A 23,491-nucleotide genomic window follows, 5' to 3' on the forward strand; every position below is an offset into this window, starting at 1 on the left:
ATGCTCTAAAGAATCTGATTTTAAAAGTGAATAAGGCTGAGAATTTTTTACAAGTTTTAAATCAAGTATAAGACTGTATTAGTGAATTAGTCTAAAGCCAGACCAGTCTTACTACTTTTCCCTTGTCTTCACACAGCCCATGATGTTTCCTCTCTGTTTCTACTTGCTAGAATGTAAACTAATACACCTATTCATCTTAGTACCAGGACCTAGCGTAATGTGAAGTACCCAGAAGACACTTCACAAATGTCTACTGAATAAATTTACTCATATGACTCTCCTACCACCCATCTATGGGCACATCTTAAACTATCCACCCTTTAGGCACCATAACTCCCAATTCCTTCAGAAAGTTGTTGTTGATTTCCCCTCAAATAAATGCTTTTTTTCCCCTAGAACAATCTATACAATTAATTTTATTAACCTCTCATTACATCATATATATTGGTCTTGCCTCTCTAAGTAAATTTTAAATTCTCTGTGGTTTCCTACCCTGATTTATTCTCATTAATCCCTACAGGGCTTGGCCCATAACAGGCATTCAGTAAATAAATACCTACTAACTTAAATAATGAGAATGCCAGATGATTAAATGATGAGAACTATAGTTTGAGGATTTGGAATCATGACATCCTATACTTCATACCCTGTACCCTGACAAGGAAGATATATCGTTTAACCTTGATTGTCTTTTTCCAGGAAAGTCAAGAAAAGAGGCAGCTCTTAGAGAACTCCATAGCCAAAGTTCTGGTCTGTCCTTCCTGCCTCTCCATACAAAAGAACTTAATTGTTCTTTAAACTTTCATGTGCATAACAAATTAGTTCCAAACTAGATTTCAAAACTCTGAGGGCAGGACCTGAGTCTCATACTTCCATAGTATTCCAAAAGAGCCACATTGGGCATAGACTAATTCCTCAATAAATACCTGTAAACTGATTTTCTACCTGCTTTTCCAAAGTTTTCCTAAAGATAAATGCTGCTTGCTTGCTCTCCTTCCCCCATTTTTAATGGATATACGGGGAGGTTTTCAGGTAGCTTGCCTCTCAGACTCTTCGCTCCCTGTTATGTTTTAAAAAACTCTCTGTCCTCTTGTAAAACACACACATGCACTTTTGGGGGGTAGGGTGGGGGGAGGATGGAGTCTCACACTGTCACCCTGGCTAGAGTGCAGTGGCATCTTCATAGTTCACTGCAACCTCAAACTCCTGGGCTCAAGCGATCCTCCTGCCTCAGCTTTCCCAGTAGCTGGGACTGCAGGAACAGGCTACCATGCCCTGCTAATTTTTTCTATTTTTAGTAGAGACAGGGTCTTGCTCTTGCTCAGGCTGTCTCGAACTTCTGACCTCAAGTGATCCTCCTGCCTCGGTCTCCCAGAGTGCTAGGATTACAGGCATGAGCCACCATGTCGGTCTGTACATACACTTTTGTATCCAAGCTCCAATCCCCATTTTTCATCCCTTCCAGTAGAAGTTACATATACTTCTCCTCCTTCCTTTAACAAAAGTCCTTTTAACTGCTATCCTTCCCTCATCATTGTACTTTGACCTTCTACCAATTGCTGGCCTTAATTGGATCCAAGTTTGGGATAACAAGATGGATATATCTGATGGCATAGTCCATACTGATTCACAAGTACCTTATAGTGATGTTCTTATTAGTAAGGACTACAAAAAAGTAAGATCAGCCTCATTTCACATAAAAAATCCAAGGACAAAATTATGAAGCTATTAATTATTAAGGAAGCACTAAATCACACTAGCAATATACTAAAATAAGAAAACCCCATCATATCAGCTAATTGTGAAACACAGGCATAAGCCAAAAGTAAATGTGTCTGAGAAGCATTTATGGCCTGATCTAGACCTAAAATTAAGTAGATATCAATGTGAACAGAATAAAAAAAAATGTACTGTGGCTGAAATTGAATGAACTAGAAAGAGTTAAAAATTTTCTGTGCCAGTGGGTAATAAGACCAAGTCTGAGAAAATAAACTAAGCAAAACTTCAACCGACTGACTTCCATAAATATTTACTGAACAGCTACAGTGTGCCAGACTTCTGGACATTAAGAAAAGAGCAATGAGCAAGACAAAGGCCTTGCCCTTATGAAGCAGGGAAGAAGTCTACCAAGTTAGTAAGATAATTCAGATGGGTGGTAAGACAAAGAAAAAAATAATATATGGTAATGGAAAAGAGTCACTGAGGGGATTCAAGATGTAGCACATGACATTAGATAAAATTTCACTCTACATCAGAAGTCAGCAAACTTCTGTTAAAGGCCAGATAGTAAATATTTTAGGTTCTGAGGGGTATAAGGTCTCTGTCACAACTACTCATCTCTGCTGCTGTAGCACAAAAGTAGCCATAGACAATACACATAAGTGAACGTGTGTGGCCATGTTCCAATAAACCTTATTTAATGGAGCAGCAGGCTAGATGTGATCCATGGGCACTAGCTTGCTACCTGCTGCTCTAGATATTAATTTCCAAATTCTACCCCATAAGAAAGCTACCATTAGTAAAACTGAGTTATCTTTTCTGTTAAGACATACTGACTGGGTTTCATACTGATTGGGTTGCTTAAAATTATATATTATTAAATAATAATTTAATGGAGAATTGGCCAGATGATGCAAATAATGTAAAAGTTTTGGCAAACAGAAATCTTTTCTAATGTTCTGAATATCTGTACTTACTATAAGAGGCCAAAATCATGGGTTCATTCTCTGCCCTGATCCTGTGCTATGTGGTAGACATTTTGCTGGGTGATATCATACACAGTATCACTAAGACAGTACAATTCAAAGTATGATCCAAGGAACGATGCTAGTATGTGAACAGTAAATGATGAAGTAACTACAGGAGTGAGAATAAATACAAATATTTATAGTAATTTGACACTGACACGAAAGGTTAAAAATTAAAAAACAAACATATCAAAAAAAAAAAAAAAAACACCCAACCCTAGTCCTTTACCACATACAGATTGAGAAGTACTGCTCTAAACAACTCCATGAGGCAGGAGGGATTATTCCTATTTGAAGAATACAAAAGCTAAGGTTAAGGAATGTTCACAATATTCTCTAGCTAGTAAGTAGTAGTGCTGGGATTTTGCCTCCTGACTTCACATATAAGTATCATTTCACAGTTATCAAAGATGTCAGTTAGCTGTGTTCTGTTCATCAATCACAGATTAAAGCTTTGCTACCAACATTGTTTTCTACAACATATACTAGTAGAATAGAGCTGACTAGCGAATGTGAATTAGTGCAATTGCAGTACATCAGCTGGAAAGCAAACCCCATGCCCTTCTGAAGCTCAGTATCATTATCTTGGTATTCAAAGACAGTGCTCTCAGCTCTTTCTACACTAAATAGAAAATAGAATTTGGAAGGGATAGTACAGTGAAAAAAGCGGTGAACGACAGGCTATCTGATTCTACCAGTTCTGTCACCAATTAGCTGGGTGACATTGGGAAAATGATTCAATATGCTGAGCCTCAACTTCACCTGTAAAAAAGACTTCCTTAAGATGATCTCCAGAGTCTCTTTCAGGTCTATCATTCCATGATTCTGACAGCATCAATACTGCAGTATTCAAAGAATATCCCTAGGAAGAAGCAGGATGGTGCTTGATAAGAACAAATGCTCAATACAAGTCTGTTGAATCACAGTAAAGTGACAAGAAGAGGGCCTTCATGGACACATGGGTAAGATGTGGGAGACTGAAGAGGATATATTAGGGCATAAGGAGGAGCAGCATGAATTACAGCATGTATGCAGGAATAGCCATGGGGTATTTGAGGCAGAAGATGTATGTCTCCCTGAGAATATGGCAAAGATTGTGGCAAGCATAGAATGGCTAGACAGTGTCCTTTCCTACCTCTAGCTAGTTATGATAGAACAGTTTTCACCTGAACACAAAATCAAAATGAGAACAATATGATGATTCTACATTATGACTTTAAGAAAACTCCAAAACCCTTACCTAGCAAGCATAATGTGTGCATGTCATTTTGTCTGTTCTTCTTCACTTTGTCAAAGAAGCTTTCTGGTCTCCAAGTGTCTGTCCAAAAAACAATAGAAACTGTCTCTCCAAACTTATACAACTAGGAAAAAAAAAAAAAAACCATTAATTAATGATGGGACAATTCACTAACTACGATCTCATAGGAAAGCAGTGAATTTAATCCTTTGCAACCAAAAACAAAAAGTGAGAACAAGATTTGAGATAAATTGGGGATCAAATCTGACACAAAAAAAGTGACAAAAGTTATCTTTAGTTCACAGTAGGTGGTGCCTTTCTGATGTCCCTTTCAGTAGTAAGCTTCTAGTATTTCTGCATTCTGTATAGGAACATATGTAACAAATTCATAATTTAGCTATGTAGTTGCTAAAAATACCAAAATACCAAGAACCCAGAAGTAAGCAAAAAAGAAAAGAAAAAGGAAAAGAATAAGACTTCTGAGCAGTCAGAGTAGGTTTCACAAGGTTAATATTATTCTCATTTTACAGATGAAACCACCAAAGGCTTAGAAAGATCAACTAAAGTTATATTAATACAACTAATTAATAAAACAAAATACTGAAACCGAGGTCTGAGAGAATGCTCCTTTCCATCACACCTCAATAAAATGCAAGAAGTGTATACTTACTCCAGCCATTGCTCCACACATATACTCTCTTAATTTAGCAAGATTCTATTTATTCCCTCACTAGAGTTCAATGAGGGCTTTTCCCCAACCCTCTTACTTTCTCCCCTGCCCACTCCACTTCACCATCACTACAACCAAGAAGCTTACTTCTCTGATCCAGGCTGACTGAACCAGTTCACTTAAGTAAGTCTAACTCCAAAATCTTATGCTGAGCAAATCTAGTTTTGAATCTGGCTTTGCAACTTGTTAGTTGTGTGACATTACTCTAAGTCTTTCTCTCTAAAACAGGAATAGTATAAAATACTGTCCCCTTCCTACCCCTAGGGTTGTGAGGATCAAATAGCATGTAAAAAGTTATTCAGACTGTTAAGTAATATGCTAATATTAGCTCTTCCGTAGGCACTGTGCAAAGGATATTTATTTTCAAAGACTTAACATAAAACATCATAAAAAAGTTGTTATGTAAAGATTTAATTTTTCAATTTAAACAGTGCTTGAAAGAATTTATAATAGAGCTGAAAAGCACTAGACTCTGAAAACCACATCTGGTCCTCTGCCACAAATTAACTGTGTGCCTAAAATAGCTGTGTGACTTTAGGAAGTCACCTAATTTTTGTAAACCTTGGGTTCTCCATTTGAAAATGAAGAAACTGGAGGCAGGATTTCTCCTCCTCTGCTTCCAGTAGCCTAAGGCTTCCCAAACCAGTTTCAGAGGGTGCTGCAAGAGTTGAGGGGAAGGCAGACAGGAAGGAAACAGAGAAGGTGGGGCATTCAGAGTCCTCTACTTTCCTAGAAAAGCTCAACATTTCTTGCTTTGTATATATTGAGGTCCTAAAAACTATAACCAATACTCACAATGGTGACCTTGAGTTCTAAAGGGAAGGTTCATCATGTTTCTCATAGGTCACAGCCTCCAACTTACCAACCAATGGGCTTTATTCCCAGAGTTCATTTGAAAGCTGTCTAAAAACATATTCTCTCCTAGAAGCCATGCTATTCAGTAGCAATCAAATTCACAGGTCAGTGTACAAGACCCATGTAACTCCAAGTATTCAGCATCACATGTAACAAGGTTTCTCTGTGAAAAATGTATTTCAAACTCCAATGTGGGATTCCTAGAATACATTCACCCTGTGCAAAGCTATTAGAAATGTCCCTGGCCCTGCTGAGGGGTTGTCATTAATATTATTTAATATAATTGTTCTATGAGAGGCAAATTTACCCAATAAATATTTATTATAGATCATCTACTATGTGCCAGGTATTATGCTAGACACAGGTTTAAAGTGATAAGCAAAACACAGCTCTGGCCCTCACAGATTGTATAGTCTCACTCATACTTCATATAGCAGGCAAAGGCTCTGAAGTCATGGCATTGGTTCTTACTAGTTGGGTGACCATGCACAAGTCAAGTAACCTTCCTGACCCTCGGGAGGAACCCTTCTGCAAAATGGGTATACTATTTGTATAGTATAGCATCACTATACTATGTGATTTGTAAGAATGAAATGTTACGAAGTATGCAGAGTGCCTAGTGGTGCCTTACACACAGTAAAGATTCAGTAAATGTTAGAAATTTGATGATGTAATAATGATAACAATGACATGAAGATGTTCTAAAATGCTGTGTCCTGCTATAATCCAACTGCTTTTTTTATTGCAATGAGCTCAAAAATATTACTGAATTTTTGAAACTACACTTATGATTTAATTCTGATAAGTTCAACTATTTATATTCTGAAAAGGATTATTCACATCTCTGATCAAATTTTGAAATATTAGTATTATTCAATGAAAAAACTTCAAGGGAAAACAAAGCTAAAGAAAATTATATATATAATTACATACAAATACTTTAAATAGGTCTTAACTATTTTAAGAGTCAAGAAATAGTCAATGGAAGTAAATAGCTAAGTTCTTCATTGAAAAAGAAAGTGATAGATCATTTAAAAGAGAATTGAGATGCTCGTCATATATAAACACTAACTGCAGAATTCTGTGTAAAAAGTGTCTTTGAATCGTCTAATTTGGGTGGTTATGGAAAACCTCATGCAAGTGCTACTTTCTAGGACCTTGATTTATAAACTGTAACCACTCCTGTGGCTGTGGTACAAACTTCTTCAATGAATCCTGGAACATTATGCAAACAGTGTCACCATTTAGTTGTTAGTACTTCAAAGAACAGAAGAATCAGTTCTTTGTGTTTCACCATCCAAGGACTTACCAGTAAACTATAAAAAGAAACTGGAACTGGAACAAAATCATAGAGTGATGAGAACTGAAGTTGCAGAAGCCTATGTGTTGAGTTGTCTTATAATGTAAGCCTTTTGTGCTGGGATCATTTTTCCCTAAATCATGACTGCTACAAATCACATTTAAAGACTACAAAAATAGCAGTTTCCTAAGAAACAGTAGGCAAATATAGGCCTTTTTAATTTTAACCTAGAGTAACATACACAGAAAGCAGTTTACTAAAGCTGATAAACTTAATCCATTGAAGATAAATTAAAAAAAAAAAAACCTCAAGTCAAAACCATCCATTCATTATGTATAAGGCACTATCTAGTTAGAGTGAAAGATGCACAAGAAAGGCAAATAGTATTAGGTAGTAATAATCTCATATCAGATATGAGAGATAGACTCTAGTATTTTTAAGAGTTCAACATTTCTCCCATTTAGCAAGCAACTGACAGCACTTCTAAAGAGACAAGAGATAGATTAGACCTTAAAGGATAGATAAGATTGAGACTGGGAAGTTGAACATGGCAGAAAAATGAGATAGTATGAACAAAGTAACAGAGATGGGAAGTCTTGAGCAATGTTTAAAATGGCATTAAACAATTATCTAGAAATAGCCAACTATACCTGATTTGCCTCTAACATGTGTCTCTAATTCCTAGCATCTTGCCAATCTTGCCAAGTGCCAATTCCTGTCAATTCCAGCTGTATAATTTATGTAGAAGCTGACTATTCATTTCTTTCCCTACCACCTTAGTTTGAGCCCTCAATATCACTTGCCTGAATGACCTTAACAGTCTCCTAATTCATCTTAACACTACCAATATTTCCTTCCTTTCAGAAACATAGATGCTTTATAAAAATCCACTTTATGTTTCAATGTCTTTGTTATTTTATACTACAAATAAAAATATTTGTTTAAAAATCTGTTAAATTAAGAAACATTTTATATAGAGAGAGAAAAATTGGAAAATTAAACTTAAAAACTCTATTAAGTCCCACAAATATCATGTATACATATATTCTAAATCAAATCAGTTAAATCTGTGAGGTGAAAAAAAGCTGAGCCAGCAGAATTGTCAAAAAATATACCACAAAACCACATAATCAAGAGTGACTAATTCTCTCTCCTATACAGAATACTGATATTGAGGTTGGGGTTTTTTGTTGTTGTTTTTATTCCTACATGCGTTTTGCTTAACATTAACATAGCGCTGATTTTTGCTGACACTAAGAAAGATTATGCACATGGCCACACCCTAGGTAAACAGATAAAGCTGAATGGCTATGTAGGCAGAAGAGCTATAAGATTTACATTCTTACACATAAATGACAGAATCCGTTTGTGAATTAAATTAAAAAATTACAATTTAAAGCATATAATTCCAAAGATAAGGTCCAACTCTGGGGTGGGGATTGGGGGAGAAAATAAACAAATAAGAGGCTCCGGTCATGGTGCTGAGCCTCGCCGCTGGGAGCCGCCTGCGCCTGCCGCCGCCTGGGTAGGGAGCCCAGCTGCGCCGCGCCGGGCCAGCGGGAGGCCTGGAAGCGCTGGCCTCCACGGACCTGCTCCGGCCTTAAAGGCCTTAAAGATCGGATTCTCTCTGCGCTGCCTCTTGCTTTGCTGGGATGCTTTGACCTTGACTTCGACATCATTTTTGTGACTTGGTATCTAGCTGATGTAGCAATAGGGGCAGTGGGTTAAGCCGTGGTCTCTGGGAGCTGGTAGCAGTGAGCTAAAACCCCGGCGCCCTAGGTGAGGACAGGGAGCAGTGAGGCGTCCTTGGCAGCTTTCAGATCTTGCTGAAAGCTGTCAAGGCTCTGGAGGGCGTAAAATGTCGTCATCGCTAAGGAGAGAGCCTGTTTCTTGAGGTCCCCAGAGCTACAGGTTTTTTCCGTTTAGGGACACTCATCAAAGTGTTGGGGCAGACAGCAGTCAGTGGGAGGCGAGGAGCTGGCGGGGTGTGGCCGCCCCACACAGAGGGAGGGAGCCCCGGCCCAGCATTTGGTGTCAGTCTTTCCAGTTCAAGAGAAGAAAGCAGTTGTGAAACTTCTTGATTTTTTAAAATATCTATGGGCCCAAAAAACATGTCTCTGGACTGGTCTTAGGCTGTAGGCTGCAGGTCTGTGACCTCTGCTTATGCAAAATACTACATACAGTAACAAAGTTGAGCGGGGTTGGGCTAGGTGATATGAGAAAGGAATAAGGTTTCTGGTGGCGCTGGCACAGATGAATTATTTCCTTAAAAATAAATGGGAAAAAAAAAACAAGAAATCCAACTCAGCAAATATTTGCTGCATATTGATGTTTAAAAATTTATCCGATTAAGTATTGCTACTGCTTAAACCCCTCCAATGGCAATATATGTCACTTAGAATAAAATCCAAACTCCTAATGTTGAATTAGAGAGCCCAGTGATCTAGCCTCTACCCACCTATCCAACCTCAGGTCACTCTTCCCGTTCCCTGCTGCAATCCAACAAGCCTTTCTTTGGTTTCTTTTAACAAACCAAGCTCAATCTCACTTTAGGGACTTTGTACTAAGGGACTTTGTTCCCTCTGACTGGCCATATGCTAGTCCCTTCTTTATTCATACCTAATCCAAATGTCAACTTCTTAGAGATAACCTCCTCCAATCTCAGTAGCAACCTAGTCACTCTCTAACATATCAGTCTACTTGAATGTTTTATACTTCCCACTATCTGACAATTATCTTTTTATGTATTATTGTCTCTCCTTCCTACTAAAATAGAAGCTCTTTGAGAGCAGGGATCTTATTGGTCAAGTTTATCACTGTATCCAAAGGTATTTAGTAAGCAAACAGTAAGTAGGTAAATAGTATTTGTTGAATGAATGGATCACTATTCCCCTTACAGATATCTAACTTGGAAGCCTCTAACAAACTTGCCATTTTACAAGGAAAATTTTCATAATGAATATGGTGTTTGTGGTAATAAATTTTAATTTATGGGCTGGGCACGGTGGCTCACACCTGTAATCCTAGCACTCTGAGAGGCTGAGGCAGGTGGATCGTTTGAGCTCAGGAGTTCGAGATCAGCCTGTGCAAGAGCGAGATCCTGTCTCTACTAAAAATAGAAAGAAATTATAAGGACAGCTAAAAATATATGTATAAAAAATTAGCCAGGCATGGTGGCACATGCCTGTAGTCCCAGCTGCTCGGGAGACTGAGGCAGGGGGATTGCTTGAGCCCAGGAGTTTGAGGTTGCTGTGAGGTAGGCTGATGCCACGGCACTCAAGCCTGGGCAACAGAGTGAGATTCTAACGCAAAAAATAAAAATAAAAAAAAATAAATAAATAAATTTTAATTTGTGGTATGCCTGTAACAGAATGCATATCAGCTGGCTAAATGTGTGTGTATATTATATACATATGAAGTACTAAATGCTTATGCAACTACTTACCATTCATTGATACTGATAAACAAGAATTTTCTGTTGGCTAATATACTATAATACAAAGTTCGTTAAAAATACTCAATGGTTAATTCTGAACTCTCCATGCTGTTTCCTTAGAAAACAACAAAAACAACACCATAGTACAAAAGGGTTGGTAAACTGATAGTTTAAAAGTTTGTGACCATTTCTAGGTTAGGAATTTCATACTACTAAAGCAAAGAGGTTAGAAAGCATATACTGCTCCTGTCTGTCACAGAATCTAAAGTAGTACTTCTGTTCAGCAATTTGATGGCTGCTTTTGAACTCATGGGAAAGCTCTTTCACAGAGATGACAGAATGCCTTTCAAAAGTAGTGCCCACTTCCCTTCTTAAAAATTGTGCAAGAGGGCATGACAAGATAATCTGCTAACATTCTACATTTAGCAAGTGTGTTCTGAAAATTAAAATCTAGTCTTCCAATCCTGCCATGCTAAAAGAAAGATACTACAGTTCTTTCACTTTCTAAGATTTTTATGTGTCTAAGTTTGTGCTTCTCAAAGTGTGGTACCTGTACCAGCAGCTTCAGCATCACCTGAAAATTTGTTAGAAATGTAAATTCTCAGACCCATCCTAGATCTACCATCTCAGAAACTCTAAGGGTAAGACCCAGCAATCTGTCTTCCAAGCACTCCAGGTGATTTTGATGAACGCTACAGTCTGAGAACCACTAGTATAGATTTTGTTTCTTCCATAAATACTAGACCAAATAGTAAAGAGAAAAAGGTCAGCCATTATAAGGAAGGGGACTTTGCAAAAGTGTTTGCCTTATAGAGGATATCTATACACTTATTTTACAATTTAAGTGTGCTATGCATGTAACTATTTTTAAATGCCTTTTACATTAGAAAACTATACAACATGGATTAATAATTACTCCTTTCTCTTGGAATATGATGAATTTGGGTGGTATAGAAATATATGTTCATAGAAATTTCATCAAGACATAAGACAGAACCTAGAAAGGTACTCCTGTTTTTCCCACTAGGAAGTCATTTCATATCTAGATTAGATAATAAAACTAAGATAGGATAAAAATGATTTGTGGCTGCTTAGAGAAATCCCATATACAATGGTAAGAAACTTAAATCTTTTGAAAAATATATTAAATGTGGATGTAACCTTAGGGGCTTATATGGAGACTGCCGAATGTCACAGTAGATTCGTCTCAAATACCTTCATCCATTTTAGATACAAGAAAAATTACACTTTATCTATCTATCAGGGTGGAGGATCAGAAGGATAGGGTCACCTAGGCTTAGTTCTAGCCAGTCTATATAACAGATTTACATGGGATGTGTTTTATTTTTATGCTTAAAAGAAAGCAAAACAATTTTAAATAAAAATAGTTACAATTTAGAGCAAAATAGGATGAAGAAAGGGCCAGGTAATTTTCCTCACAAGACATAAAACTATGTGAAATATGAAAAGGATGTATGTTCCATTACCTTAAGGTTTATATATCTTTATCTATCACATGATAATTTATTCCCCTCTTTTTTCCTTCCTTTTAGCAATAATCAATTCTTAAAAGGTAGCAATTTCTAAAGCGAAGATTACTAGACTAAGAATCAAGAGTTTTAACTCCATTTTTGCTACTACCTATCCAAATGACCTTGGGAACACTTTTTTGGAATCATTTTCTCCATCCCTAGCATTCCTTGTAGCACTAACATTTTATAGTGCTATGAACAGCATTCAACTTACTCCAACATAGAAATGTTCAGAAGGGTTTTAAACTGTAAAAAAGACTTGAACTGGCAAATTTTAAGTATGCACATTAGACAAAAATATTACAAAATTCTATGCCAATTTAAACTTAATAACCAGGAGCAAGTTGTGAATGTTGAAAGGTGATCATTTATACTTTTTCTCTGGTCTTTACAACCACAGGCAATATTGTGAGATGAATGGCCAGTATTAGTCAATTAAATTGAGCTATTCTTCCCAGGTCAAGGAGAAAATATAGACTCCTTTAAAGCTATACACATAGCACTGATGCCTGATGCTCATGTATCTTCTTGTAAGTATTTTTAAATTATGCATTTCAGGAAGACACACTGGCGAATATTTTATTTCGTAGATTCTAAGATGCACATTATATTCCTATTTTAATATATCTGAAATAGGAATGTGTCTTAACAATCACTGAAATCTTAAAACCACTGTTGGCCATGAAGCAATCATAGTTGTCATAGATTATGCATGTGTGAACATCAGAACATAAACATCGAACTTGGAAAATGAACACCCGCAGCTTGGAAGAAAATCTTGGAAACAAGTATGGAACACTCTTTTAACTCCTCAGAACCAAGATCGTTGTAGATAAAAATAACTAACTTTACACATCAATAATTGCAAAGCTGGCTTAAAAGTCTAACATCACTTTACTGATTTTTTTAAGAAATGCAGAATCGCAATGCTCTCTATGGCACAGAAAACAATACTGTGTGGAAAAACATGACCTCAATGATGCGAGTAAATCATTTGGAATAATGTAAAAAGGTTTGGGGACTATTTAGCCAATTTAATTAGCTTATATTTTCCCTTTATGTATGTAAAAGTTGGATATAAGATTAAAATCATTAGCTAAATCTAAATGGCCTATTCCAATGAGGGGGAACAACCCCCTAAGTTATAGGAAAATCTAGTATAAAAAGTTAGTATATACTAAGTAGTCTAGTATCAAATAATAGTATGTTTTCTAATTCATGAAATACAATATTTCTCAAGTAGAAGCAAAAAAAAAAAAGAATACAATAAAATCTACTTGTAATTTGTAGAAAAATAAAACATTTTTGCTTAATTCCATTGAAAAATTTACCTGTAAACCACAGCAGCCTACAGCATTCATTATGGAAGCATTGTGAATAACACGATAAGGGATTCCCAGCTTTGTTGCTCTCAGAACAAGATCACTGTGTGTTGTAGCCCTGCAGGGAGAAAAAAACAGGTTGGATTAAAGGAAACAACACTGACTTTTTAATACAGTAAAGCCATAGTATTCCATGAGTTCAATGTAATCAAAGAGTCAAGAGTACTGCATTTTTTCAAATTCTTCTAGATGCCTGCATAAGGCTTTCACTTGAGCTTTTTAGCAAGAAAGTGTTAACACTACACATGCCCTTCACAATGTTAAACTGCAACTACAACACTCTTAAAGCAGCCTTGGCAGCTACTGGAAAAAAATGGACACTGACTTGCTCGATGTCCTATTAATACCTGAAAAAGACATCTGTGGGAATACAAGCTCAGCAACTTAACTCAAGCAACAATTAATTACTGCTCTAGAGTTCTAAATTATGGAACAACTAAACCTTACTTCTTTATTTCCACTATATTCTGAAGGTTTTGTTTTTGTATTAAGACAGAATATACAGACACATCTCATAGATATTGCAGGTTCAGTTCCAAAGCACCACAATAAAGCCAATATCAAAATAAAGTGAATATCAAAATAAAGCGAGCCACACTAATTTTTTGGTTTCCCAGTGCATTTAAAGTTATATTTACACCATGCTGTAGCCTATTAAAGGTGTAACAGTATCAATTCTAAAAAGACAATGAATATTTCTTAATTCAAAAATACTTTATTGCTAAAAAATGCTAACGATCATCTGAGCCTTGAGATAGTCGTAATCCTTTTGCTGCTAGAGGGCCTTGCCTCTGTGCCGATGGCTGCTGATTGGTCCAGGTGTAGTTGCTGAAGGTTGGAGTACTGGAGTAGCTGGCAATTTCTTTCTTTTTTAGAAGGAGTCTTGCTATTTCCCAGGCTAGACTCAAGCTTTTGGGCTCAAGCAATCCTCCCACCTAAGCCTCTCAAGTATTTTTCTTAAACTAAAATAATAATGAAGTTTGCTGCATCAACTGACTCTTCCTTTCGTGCAAGACTTTTTTGTAGCACCCAATGCTGTAAAATGACAGCATTTTACAAATACAACTTCTTTCAAAATTGGAGTTGAGCCTCTCGAATCCTGCCACTGCTTTATCAACTAAGTTTATGGAATATTCTAAATCCTTTGTTGTCATTTCAACAATGTTCACAGCATCTTTACCAGGAGTAGATTCCATCTCAAGAAACCATTTTCTTTGCTCAACCATAAGAAGCAACTCCTTGTCTGTCAAAGTTTTATCATGAGATTGCAGCAATTCGCCCACATCTTTAGGTTCCATTTCTAATTCTAGTCCTCTTGCTATTTCCACCACATCTGCAGTTACTTCCTCCACTGAAGTCTTAAACCCCTCAAAGTCAACCATGAGGGTTGGAATCAACATCTTCCAAACTCCTGTTAATGTTAATATTTTGACCTTCTCCCATGTATCACACATCTTCTTAATGGTATCTAGAATGCTGAATACTTTCCAGAATGTTTTCAATTTATTTTGTCCAGATCCATTAGAAGAATCACTATCTATGGCAGCTATAGCTTCATAAAATGTATTTCTTAAATAATAAGACTTGAAGGTCAAAATTACTCCTTGATCCCATCCCAAAATGGATGTTGTGTTAGTAGGCATAAAAGCAAATAATCTTACAATCTCCATCAAAACTCTTGGGTGACTAGGTATATTGTTAATGCACAGTAATATTTTGAAAGGAATCTCTTTTTCCTGAGCAATACATCTCAACAGTGGGCTTAAAATATTCAGTAAACCATGCTATAAATAGATGTCCTGTTATCCAGGCTTTGTTGTTCCATTTATAAAACACAGGCAGGGCAGATTTAGCATAATTCTTTAGTGCCCTAGGATTTTTGGAATGGTAAATGAGCACTGGCTTCAACTTAAGTTACCAGCTGCATTATCTCCTAACAAGAGAGTCAGCGTGTCCTTTGAAGCTTTGAAGTCAGGAATTATCTTCTCTCTATGAAAGTCCTAGATGACATCTTCTTCCAACGTAAAGCTGTTTCATCTGCATTGAAAATCTGTTGTTGTGTAGCCATCTTCATCAGTGATCTTAGCTAGATCTTCTGGATAACTTGCTGCAGCCTCTACATGAGGATTTGCTGCTACCTACAGCTTACACTTTTATGTTACGAAGACATTTTTCCTTAAACCTCCCAAATTAACCTGCTAGTTTCAAACTTTTCTTTTGTAGCTTCCTTACCTCCTTCAGCCTTCATAGAATTAAAGAGAGTTAAGGCCTTACTCTGGACTAGGCTTTGGCTTAAGGGAATGTTGTGGCTGGTTTTATCTTCTATCCAGATCCCTAAAACTTTCTCCCTATCAGCATAAGACTGTTATGCTTTCTTATCATTTGTGTGTACACTGATGTAGCACTTTTAATTTTCTTCAAGAACTTTTCCTTTACAGTCACAACTTGGCTAATCGTTCGGCACAAGAGGCCTAGCTTTTAGCCTGTTTGGGCTTTCAGCATGCCTTTCTCACTATGCTTAATCATTTTTAGATTTTGATGTAAAGTGAGATATGTGCAATTCTTCCTTTTACTGGAACACTTCAAGGCCATTATAGGATTACCAATTGGCTTAATTTCAATATTGCTGTGTCTCAGGGAACATGGAAGCCCGAGAAGAGGAAGCAATACGGGGAATGGCCAGTTGGAGCAGTCAGAACACAAACATTTGTCAATTAAGTTCACCACCTTATATGCATTCTGTTCTTAGTACCCCAAAATAATTACAATAGTAACATCAAAGATCACTTATCACAGATCACCTTAACAGATATAATAATAATGAAAAAGTTTGAAATACTGAAAGAATTACCAAAACATGACACAGAGACACAAAGTGAGAACACGCTGTTGGAAAAGTGGCACAGATAGGCTTGCTTAACACAAGGTTGCCATAAACCTTTGATTTATAAAGAATGCAATATCTGTGAGGCATAATAGAGTGTAATAAAACAAGGTATGACTGTACAGAAATTTCCATTGCCAGTCATTCTTTCAGTCTTTATGTGAGAGTTCTACCTGATATAATCCTAATTGGATTTTACATCTAACAGTCATTTTATTTATAACTGTTTCAGTTGGTTACCGTGCATGATTAGTGCGTGTGTGTGTGTGTGTGTGTGTGCGCGCGCACGCGCACACGCACATGCATATTCTGCCTAGGTGCCTTTCCTTTTTTGAGATAAATCTCATGACTATAATTAAGTAGACTGGGGTAGAAAGAAAATATATATAAGTATGGATACTGTGAAATGTAACGCCGCATCAATTTACAACCTCCTTTTAAAGGCCTTTTTCCCTCTTAGTAAAAATTTTAGGCCCTACTGGGTAAAGCAACATTTGCATGTTTGAGAAATTACATACAAACAAGCAGAACTTGTCAACGATCAATGCATACCAAGCAGGAAGATCAAGGGCTCTTACCCCATGAGGCAGTCAGACTCAGATTAACAAATATACACCAGGGAAGTCTGTTTTTAATCATATACATAAAATAAAAACTAGTGTGAAAAATAATCATTAAACTGATTTAGAGCGAGCTTTTAAAAAATAACATGAATGCCAATTATAAAGAATGTTTTTCATATCACTTTCAACAGAATCTTGCTATTTAATATTAAGAATAATGAAAACTGAATTAGTTACTTGGCAAGTTATTTAAATAGATGAGGAACAAGAAAAAGTGGTTTAAAATTATATCTATATCAACAAGTTTATTTAAAATCATTACATACATACACAAATTTGCTATTTCTAGGAATGTGGCTCAAACCAAAATCATATGTTTATATGTACATGTACATATGCCCAGAAAAAGTAACAAACTTGTCTTAATTAATAATGTGCTTGTTACTTGGAATTATTCTAAAGGCAATTTCATAAAAGGAGATCCAAAAATGTTTTAATAGAATCAATAAAATCAATTATATAAAGGTGACCAATTTAAATGTCTATGACTAGGTAGGTTTGTTTCAAATTTTATTTTATAATAACATCAGTTTGCAGATATAATATCATATTTGACTAAGATATTAATGGTGGCCCAAAAATTCACTGACATTTGGAATGATACAGTGAAAATGGTGTTCTCATGAACTACTGGAAACAGTATAAATTGGTACTAACCTTTTGAAAAATAATTTGACAATATGCTTTATACTAGAAAATGTCCATGTCCACACCTTTTGTTTTTTGTACCTTAAAACCTATTTTGCAGAATCTACCATGAGAAAACAATCTCAAATGAGGGAATGAAGAAGTGGAAGAGGCGGAAGGGATTACACACATTAATTTATACATAAAGGCTTTATTTATATTGGAGACAAAAGTGGCCTAATGGTAATAATGCTGACATTCACTGGACAGTTATTAGGTGCCAAGCATTGTTTAAACACATTACATGCAATGGAAGCAATCAAATGTCCTATGTTAGGGCACAGGTAAAAAAAAAAAAAAAAAAGGCATATTTTTTGTATGCATATGCCACTGAAGAAAAGGCACACAATGTTGGGATAAAAAATATGTGGTTCATTTATAACAATACACATAGTTAAAGAGCATATCAACATACAGAATGGAATATGGAATAACAAAACAGAACTATCATTAGAAAGAGTTCGTTTGATAAACTTTTTGGGAGATTTAGGGATAGAATGTTTGAGACTATCAACTCTCACAATGATTGAGTCAGAGCTATCGATGTAGTATCTATTTAGAGTCATTCATGTTCTTTATGTGATTAATTTCCACATTCCTTTCAATAACAAGTATAAAAGGGCAAAGATGAGCACTACATCAACTTACTTTACTATGACCTTTAATTATCTTCTTAAAAAACTTATGATTGCTGGAGATGGATGGCGGCGATGGTTGTACAACAATGTTAATTTCCTTAATGCCATTGAACTGTACACTTAAAAATGGTTAAAATGTAAAATTTTGTGTTATGTGTATTTTACCACAATTTTTAAAAATTTAAGGAAAAAAGAAATTTAAGATTGAGCATCCTGAACAATTTTCCCTTTTATTTAATAAGTTTTATTCAGTAGAAAGGAGCTTAAAATTAAACAAGGGACTTTTTTCATCATATGTAGGAAAGAATTTCAGTGCCTTGTTTCATTCAATATTCCTTTCCTGGTTTCTCTATTTAATCCACTCAAATTCTAATTCTTCAAGGCCCAATTAAAATTACTCATTCCCCATCATCCTATTTCTAACTATTACATCCCAATAGTAATCCAGTGGTAATAAAAAATAACTGACGTAAATATTTCTTAAACCTGAATATAAATACAGGGTTATATATGAGTCACTGAGATAGAGCAAATTAATTGCCAAAGGAGTTTAAAAAAATAAATAAACAAAATAGTACTTACTCCTGAATAAAATAGGAGTAAAATCTGAGCTGGGTCCTAATTTTATAATTAGTGAAATTACATGTTACTAATTAGAAACTGGGAAAAACAGTCTGTTTTAAAGAAGAAGCATGAGTAAGGACATGGTGGAAGAATATTACAAAACACTTATGAAATGGAAAGTTGTACAATTTGCTAATGGCATAGCAGTCACAAAGAGTAGCTGGAGGAAAAAGTAGAAAGACTTCAAGATTTAAGGTCATGAAAGGTCACTGAATGTTTTTGAGCAGAGCAGTAACTAATCAAGGCACTTTCTCTGAGCCTCCGTTTTTTCATTTACATGGAATTTTCCCTTCCCCTTCCTCCTGACCCACCCCGTAATCTCCACCTGTTAAACCCTATCTAGATGCAAGTCACCTACCAACTCCTCCATAAAGCCACCATTGATGAACTCCAAACATGGTGCTTTTAAATTCATGCACATTTTCCATCCTCACCTTACGCTAAAACTCTCAGCACTGTATCAAAGTTGGCCAGTCTTTCCTTTTTGAAATGGTCTCTTTTCTTGGCTTCTGACTACATACTCTTGTTTTTTCCTCCCCCTCTAGCTATAGACAGACTATGAAATGCCAAAGTTTCCTAGGGCTTGGTCCTAGGCCCTCTTTTCATCCTATTCTTCTCTCCTAAGGTGAGTTTATCTGTTCTTCCTGCTTTAAATACCATCTCCATACTTATGACTTCAAAAGCTACATCTTTAGGATGCCCCATCCCCTAAGCTCCAGCAGCAGCTATCTAACTGACTACCTGACATCTTAAATTCAACACATTTCTATAACCAATTCTTGTTTCCTCAAATCCTGTTCTCTGCTGGTTTTCAAGCGGCACCATCAACTACTGTGTTATAAAACGAAAAACCTGGAAGTCAGATTTACTTCTTTCCTTTTCCTCATCTACCACATCCACCCCAGCATTTTTCCTTCTAAATACGTTCCAGACTGTCCTTTTCTCTCTTCCATCAGAGACACTCTTAGCTCCCCCTAAAATCCATTCACCCAAGCATTTAGAGTGATTGTTTTAATAATGTTAATCTGATTGTGATTTTTCCTGCTTCAAATCCTCCAAACGTTTACCACTGTATTTCAAGTAAAATTCCCAGTCCATCCAAGGCCTTACATGGTCTGGCTCCTGCCTACCTCTGTAACACCTTCTCCTCATCTTTTCTCTCTCACCCACCATGCCCCAGCCACCCTGGCCTTTCAGTTCCTTGAACACATTCTTGATCTTCCTTCTGCTTAGAATGTTCTTCTCTTCTGCTATTCCATTTCATTCTTCAAATACTTACTTAAATATCACCTCCACAGAAAAGCTTTGACATATGACCCTGCAATATGAAGTCTTTATCTGTTGTTTCCTTTTTTTTTCCTTTATAGCCCTATCAAAACTTAATTTTTTTCTTTGATTACTCTTGGCCTTCCCACTAAACTATAAACCCGTGTGTTTTATCATCCAACATGTAGAAGTTCCTATCACAGGATAGGTGTTCAAAAGATATTTATTGGATGGATAAATGTCAGTTCAAGATATGTGTGGTCTTTCTTTTTTGACCTTAGGCAAAAAAACCCAGAAACTCCTTCAATGAATATTTAATTAGTATGTACAGTATGCCACATATTGTGAAGAAAGCTAGGGAATAAAATGTGAAGGATAACCTATAAATCTAAGGAAAGAGTAGACGTACACAGTTATAAAAAATACGTTGTGAGGTTTTTATATGAAAATTAGCATTATGCTACATGTCAGCAGTTAAGTGGATATATAACTTCAGGTTGGGGTAAGTAAGGAATACATCATGGAGAATGTGATTATTTGAGCTGAGTTTTGAAAGATGGCAAAGCTTCTTACAGTCAGAGACAGGTCAGAGGGCATCAGAAATGAAGGAAGCAGTTTCAACAAAGGCAGGAAGGAGAGAAATTGTGATGATTAAGGAGGGGCAAACTGGTTAGCATGATGTGGGCTTTAGTACAAGAGTGGCAGCACATGCGTAGAAGGGCAAGTTGGGTGGTACTTTTAATGTCTGGCGAATGGTGGAGATAATAAAGTTCTCATGTATGAGCCCAGGTGAAGTTTCCAAAGGATTAAGTAGAATAGTAGCAACCAGAGTGGAAAGGAATAAAGGGACATGAAAAAGGTGATAAAACAAAAGTCAATGGCAGTGCTTCTCAAACTACGGTGAAAAGACAGTATCTTTGGGGCTATAAATTGTCACAGAACAACAGTTTTGTCAAATGCAATAAAAATGAACTACAGTTACGTGCTACATAATGACATTTTGGTCAAGGAGAGACCACATATATTATGGTGGTTCTATAACATTATAATATCATATTTTTACCATACCCTTTCTATGTTTAGATATATTTAGATACCTAAATACTTTCCATTGTGTTACAATTGCCTGCAGTATTCAGTATAGTAACATACTGTACAGGTTTGTAGACTAGGAGCTACAGGCTATACAAGACACCCTAAGTATGTAGTAGGCTACACCATCTCAGTTTGTGTAAGTACATTCTATAATGTTCACACAATGACAAAATCACCTACCAATGCATTTCTCAGTGTATCCCCTTCATTAAGTGATACATGACTATATTAGAAAAATAAAATATAAAATAACATAAAACCCAAGCACCCAATTTTTATTTTTATATTCAGCAGACATAAATTATACTTTTTAAAATGGCTACAAAAGTTTCTAAATGCTAACTCAATTTTTGTATTTATCTCGTCATGGACTGGTAATAGTTTATGGGTCAGCACCAGTCTGCAAACCTCACTTTGAATAACACTTTTGTTGTTTATTGGACATCATAAATGACTGGATGCCATTATCTTAATCTCAAAGGTAATGAAAGTTTAAACTATGAAATTTTAGACAGAGCTTAGATAAATAGAGTCCCACGTCAGGACCTGGCAGGTAAAAATTTTAAATGTAATAGAATAATTCTTGCTGATTAAAAAAAAGTAAATGAATTAAAAACTCAAAATATTTGCTTTGACTTACCCAAATGGATCACCAACTACAAGGAATGCAACATCACTGATATCGGCATCCTTTAAAATATTATCTGCTTCTTGTTCCACTTCTTCTCTATCAGCAAGAATCAATTTTCTTCCATAAAACTCTTCCTACAGATTCAAGTCCAAGATCAAAATGACAGACAGCAGGTGACCATATCAATACACATACACAACAATCTTTGGGTGCAATCTTTGTCTGGTACAAATCTTGGCAACCATCCAAATATAGTTCACTCAATACTAGCACGCTATATCATACTGCAATTAAACTCTGTCTTTGGGGCTATCTTAATATCCCAAAGGAGGCAGACCTCTTAACATCTGAGGCTTTTTTGCATTTTAAATGTATCTCTAAATATGGTTCTAATAGACTGGGAAGAACATTGTAGGATGAACAGAGAATATGTATTCATGAGTCCCACTTTAGAAACATGATATAATACAGAATAAATATATTAAACAATAATTATAAAGAAATATGGTAGTTTAGATTTTAGTAAATTTTCTATGAAAAACTGTGTGGTATCTCAGCTAAAATAAAAAGTAACACCAATGAGAAATAATAGAAAATTAAGATTTAGCTATTTAAAGAACCAGTGAACATTCCTACTTAAATGCAGAAAAAACTAATTAAAAACTGTATTCCCTAGCTATTGCTAAAAAGGCAGAGTTGCAGGGGGAAAGAACTGACTTTTAAATCCATAGGAAGTTTCCACACAAACCGCTTTTGAATTAATCCCCTAAAGTTCAACTTGAGACAAAAAATCCAGCAGAGAGTGACTTAGTAAGCTGGTGGTCATGTGGTAATGGTTACAGGCCATTATGCAAGATCATGAATCTTCCAACTGATTTCCTGTGGGGTAATACGTAATTGAAATGGAGTAAAAATGGATGCATAGATAAATAATACGGTTTCTTATATATTGAGAAGTTTGTTTGAAGTGTTAAAAGTTATAAGGATTGCTGTACTGGCAAAGTATCTGATACTCAATAACATTTGTCAAACAAATGAGTAAATGAACAAATGATTAAGCATCCAAAGATAAATGCTATATAGTTCTAACTCTAATAATTATCTCCTAATACTTAAACAGAATCTGTTCCTAAAATGTGAAAAAGATCCTTTCCTTTCTCTTCATACCCCAAGAGAAATGTTCCACAAGTCCCCAATGACTATGTTTTTATAGATGAAAAATGCTCTCTTTATTTTCACTTTTACCATGTACTTTTTCCTTAATCACTAATTTTTATGTTTTACTTTGATTTTATGAACCCAGAAAACTTAACAGTTGCAGAACATTTATATTCACGTATATAAGAGAAGACATGAATGTTTACTGGAAACTAAAGGAAACTATGGCTTTTTTTGAACTTCTAACATTCCTGAGAAAAAACCAAGAAGTTACAGGCTACTAGTTTAAATGTCAGTAGCAATGCTATCCCATACCTACCTTATCAACGATTTAACAGCAACAATAAAACCCATTTTCTCTTCAAGACTATCATGCGTCACTCTGTACTTAACATTTATCCTAAGAAATATTTCACTAACTGAGACAACAGAATGTTTATTCACACACTCAAATATCCCAATATAATCAAACAGCTGATCCTCTTGAAATAACAATGTTTAACATACTGACTGCCACACTAGAAAAAAAATTTTTTTCCTTGGAGCCACAGTGTTTTATAATGAAAATAGAACAAAAACTTTGAAAACAAAACAATCCTTTATAATTAATGAAAAAATTGTTATTTTTATTGTTCTCTGTGAGTTATATGCAATTAAATTGTCAAT

At 35.8% G+C, this 23,491-nt stretch overlaps 1 protein-coding gene across 1 annotated transcript in view; it reads right to left on the reverse strand.

Annotated features, from left to right (window-relative positions):
- Positions 1-23,491, reverse strand: part of DPH5 (diphthamide biosynthesis 5) — a 34,238-nt gene that overhangs the window by 6,342 nt on the left and 4,405 nt on the right. The window contains exons 3-5 of the mRNA XM_069478301.1: positions 21,677-21,801; positions 13,169-13,277; positions 3,988-4,108 (exon numbers count right to left, since the gene is read on the reverse strand). Coding sequence (XP_069334402.1) covers positions 3,988-4,108; positions 13,169-13,277; positions 21,677-21,801 — 355 coding nt within the window. The remainder of the gene's footprint in view (positions 1-3,987; positions 4,109-13,168; positions 13,278-21,676; positions 21,802-23,491) is intronic.

The sequence above is a fragment of the Eulemur rufifrons genome, chromosome 8 (assembly GCF_041146395.1).
Source record: "Eulemur rufifrons isolate Redbay chromosome 8, OSU_ERuf_1, whole genome shotgun sequence".
NCBI lineage: Eukaryota > Metazoa > Chordata > Mammalia > Primates > Lemuridae > Eulemur > Eulemur rufifrons.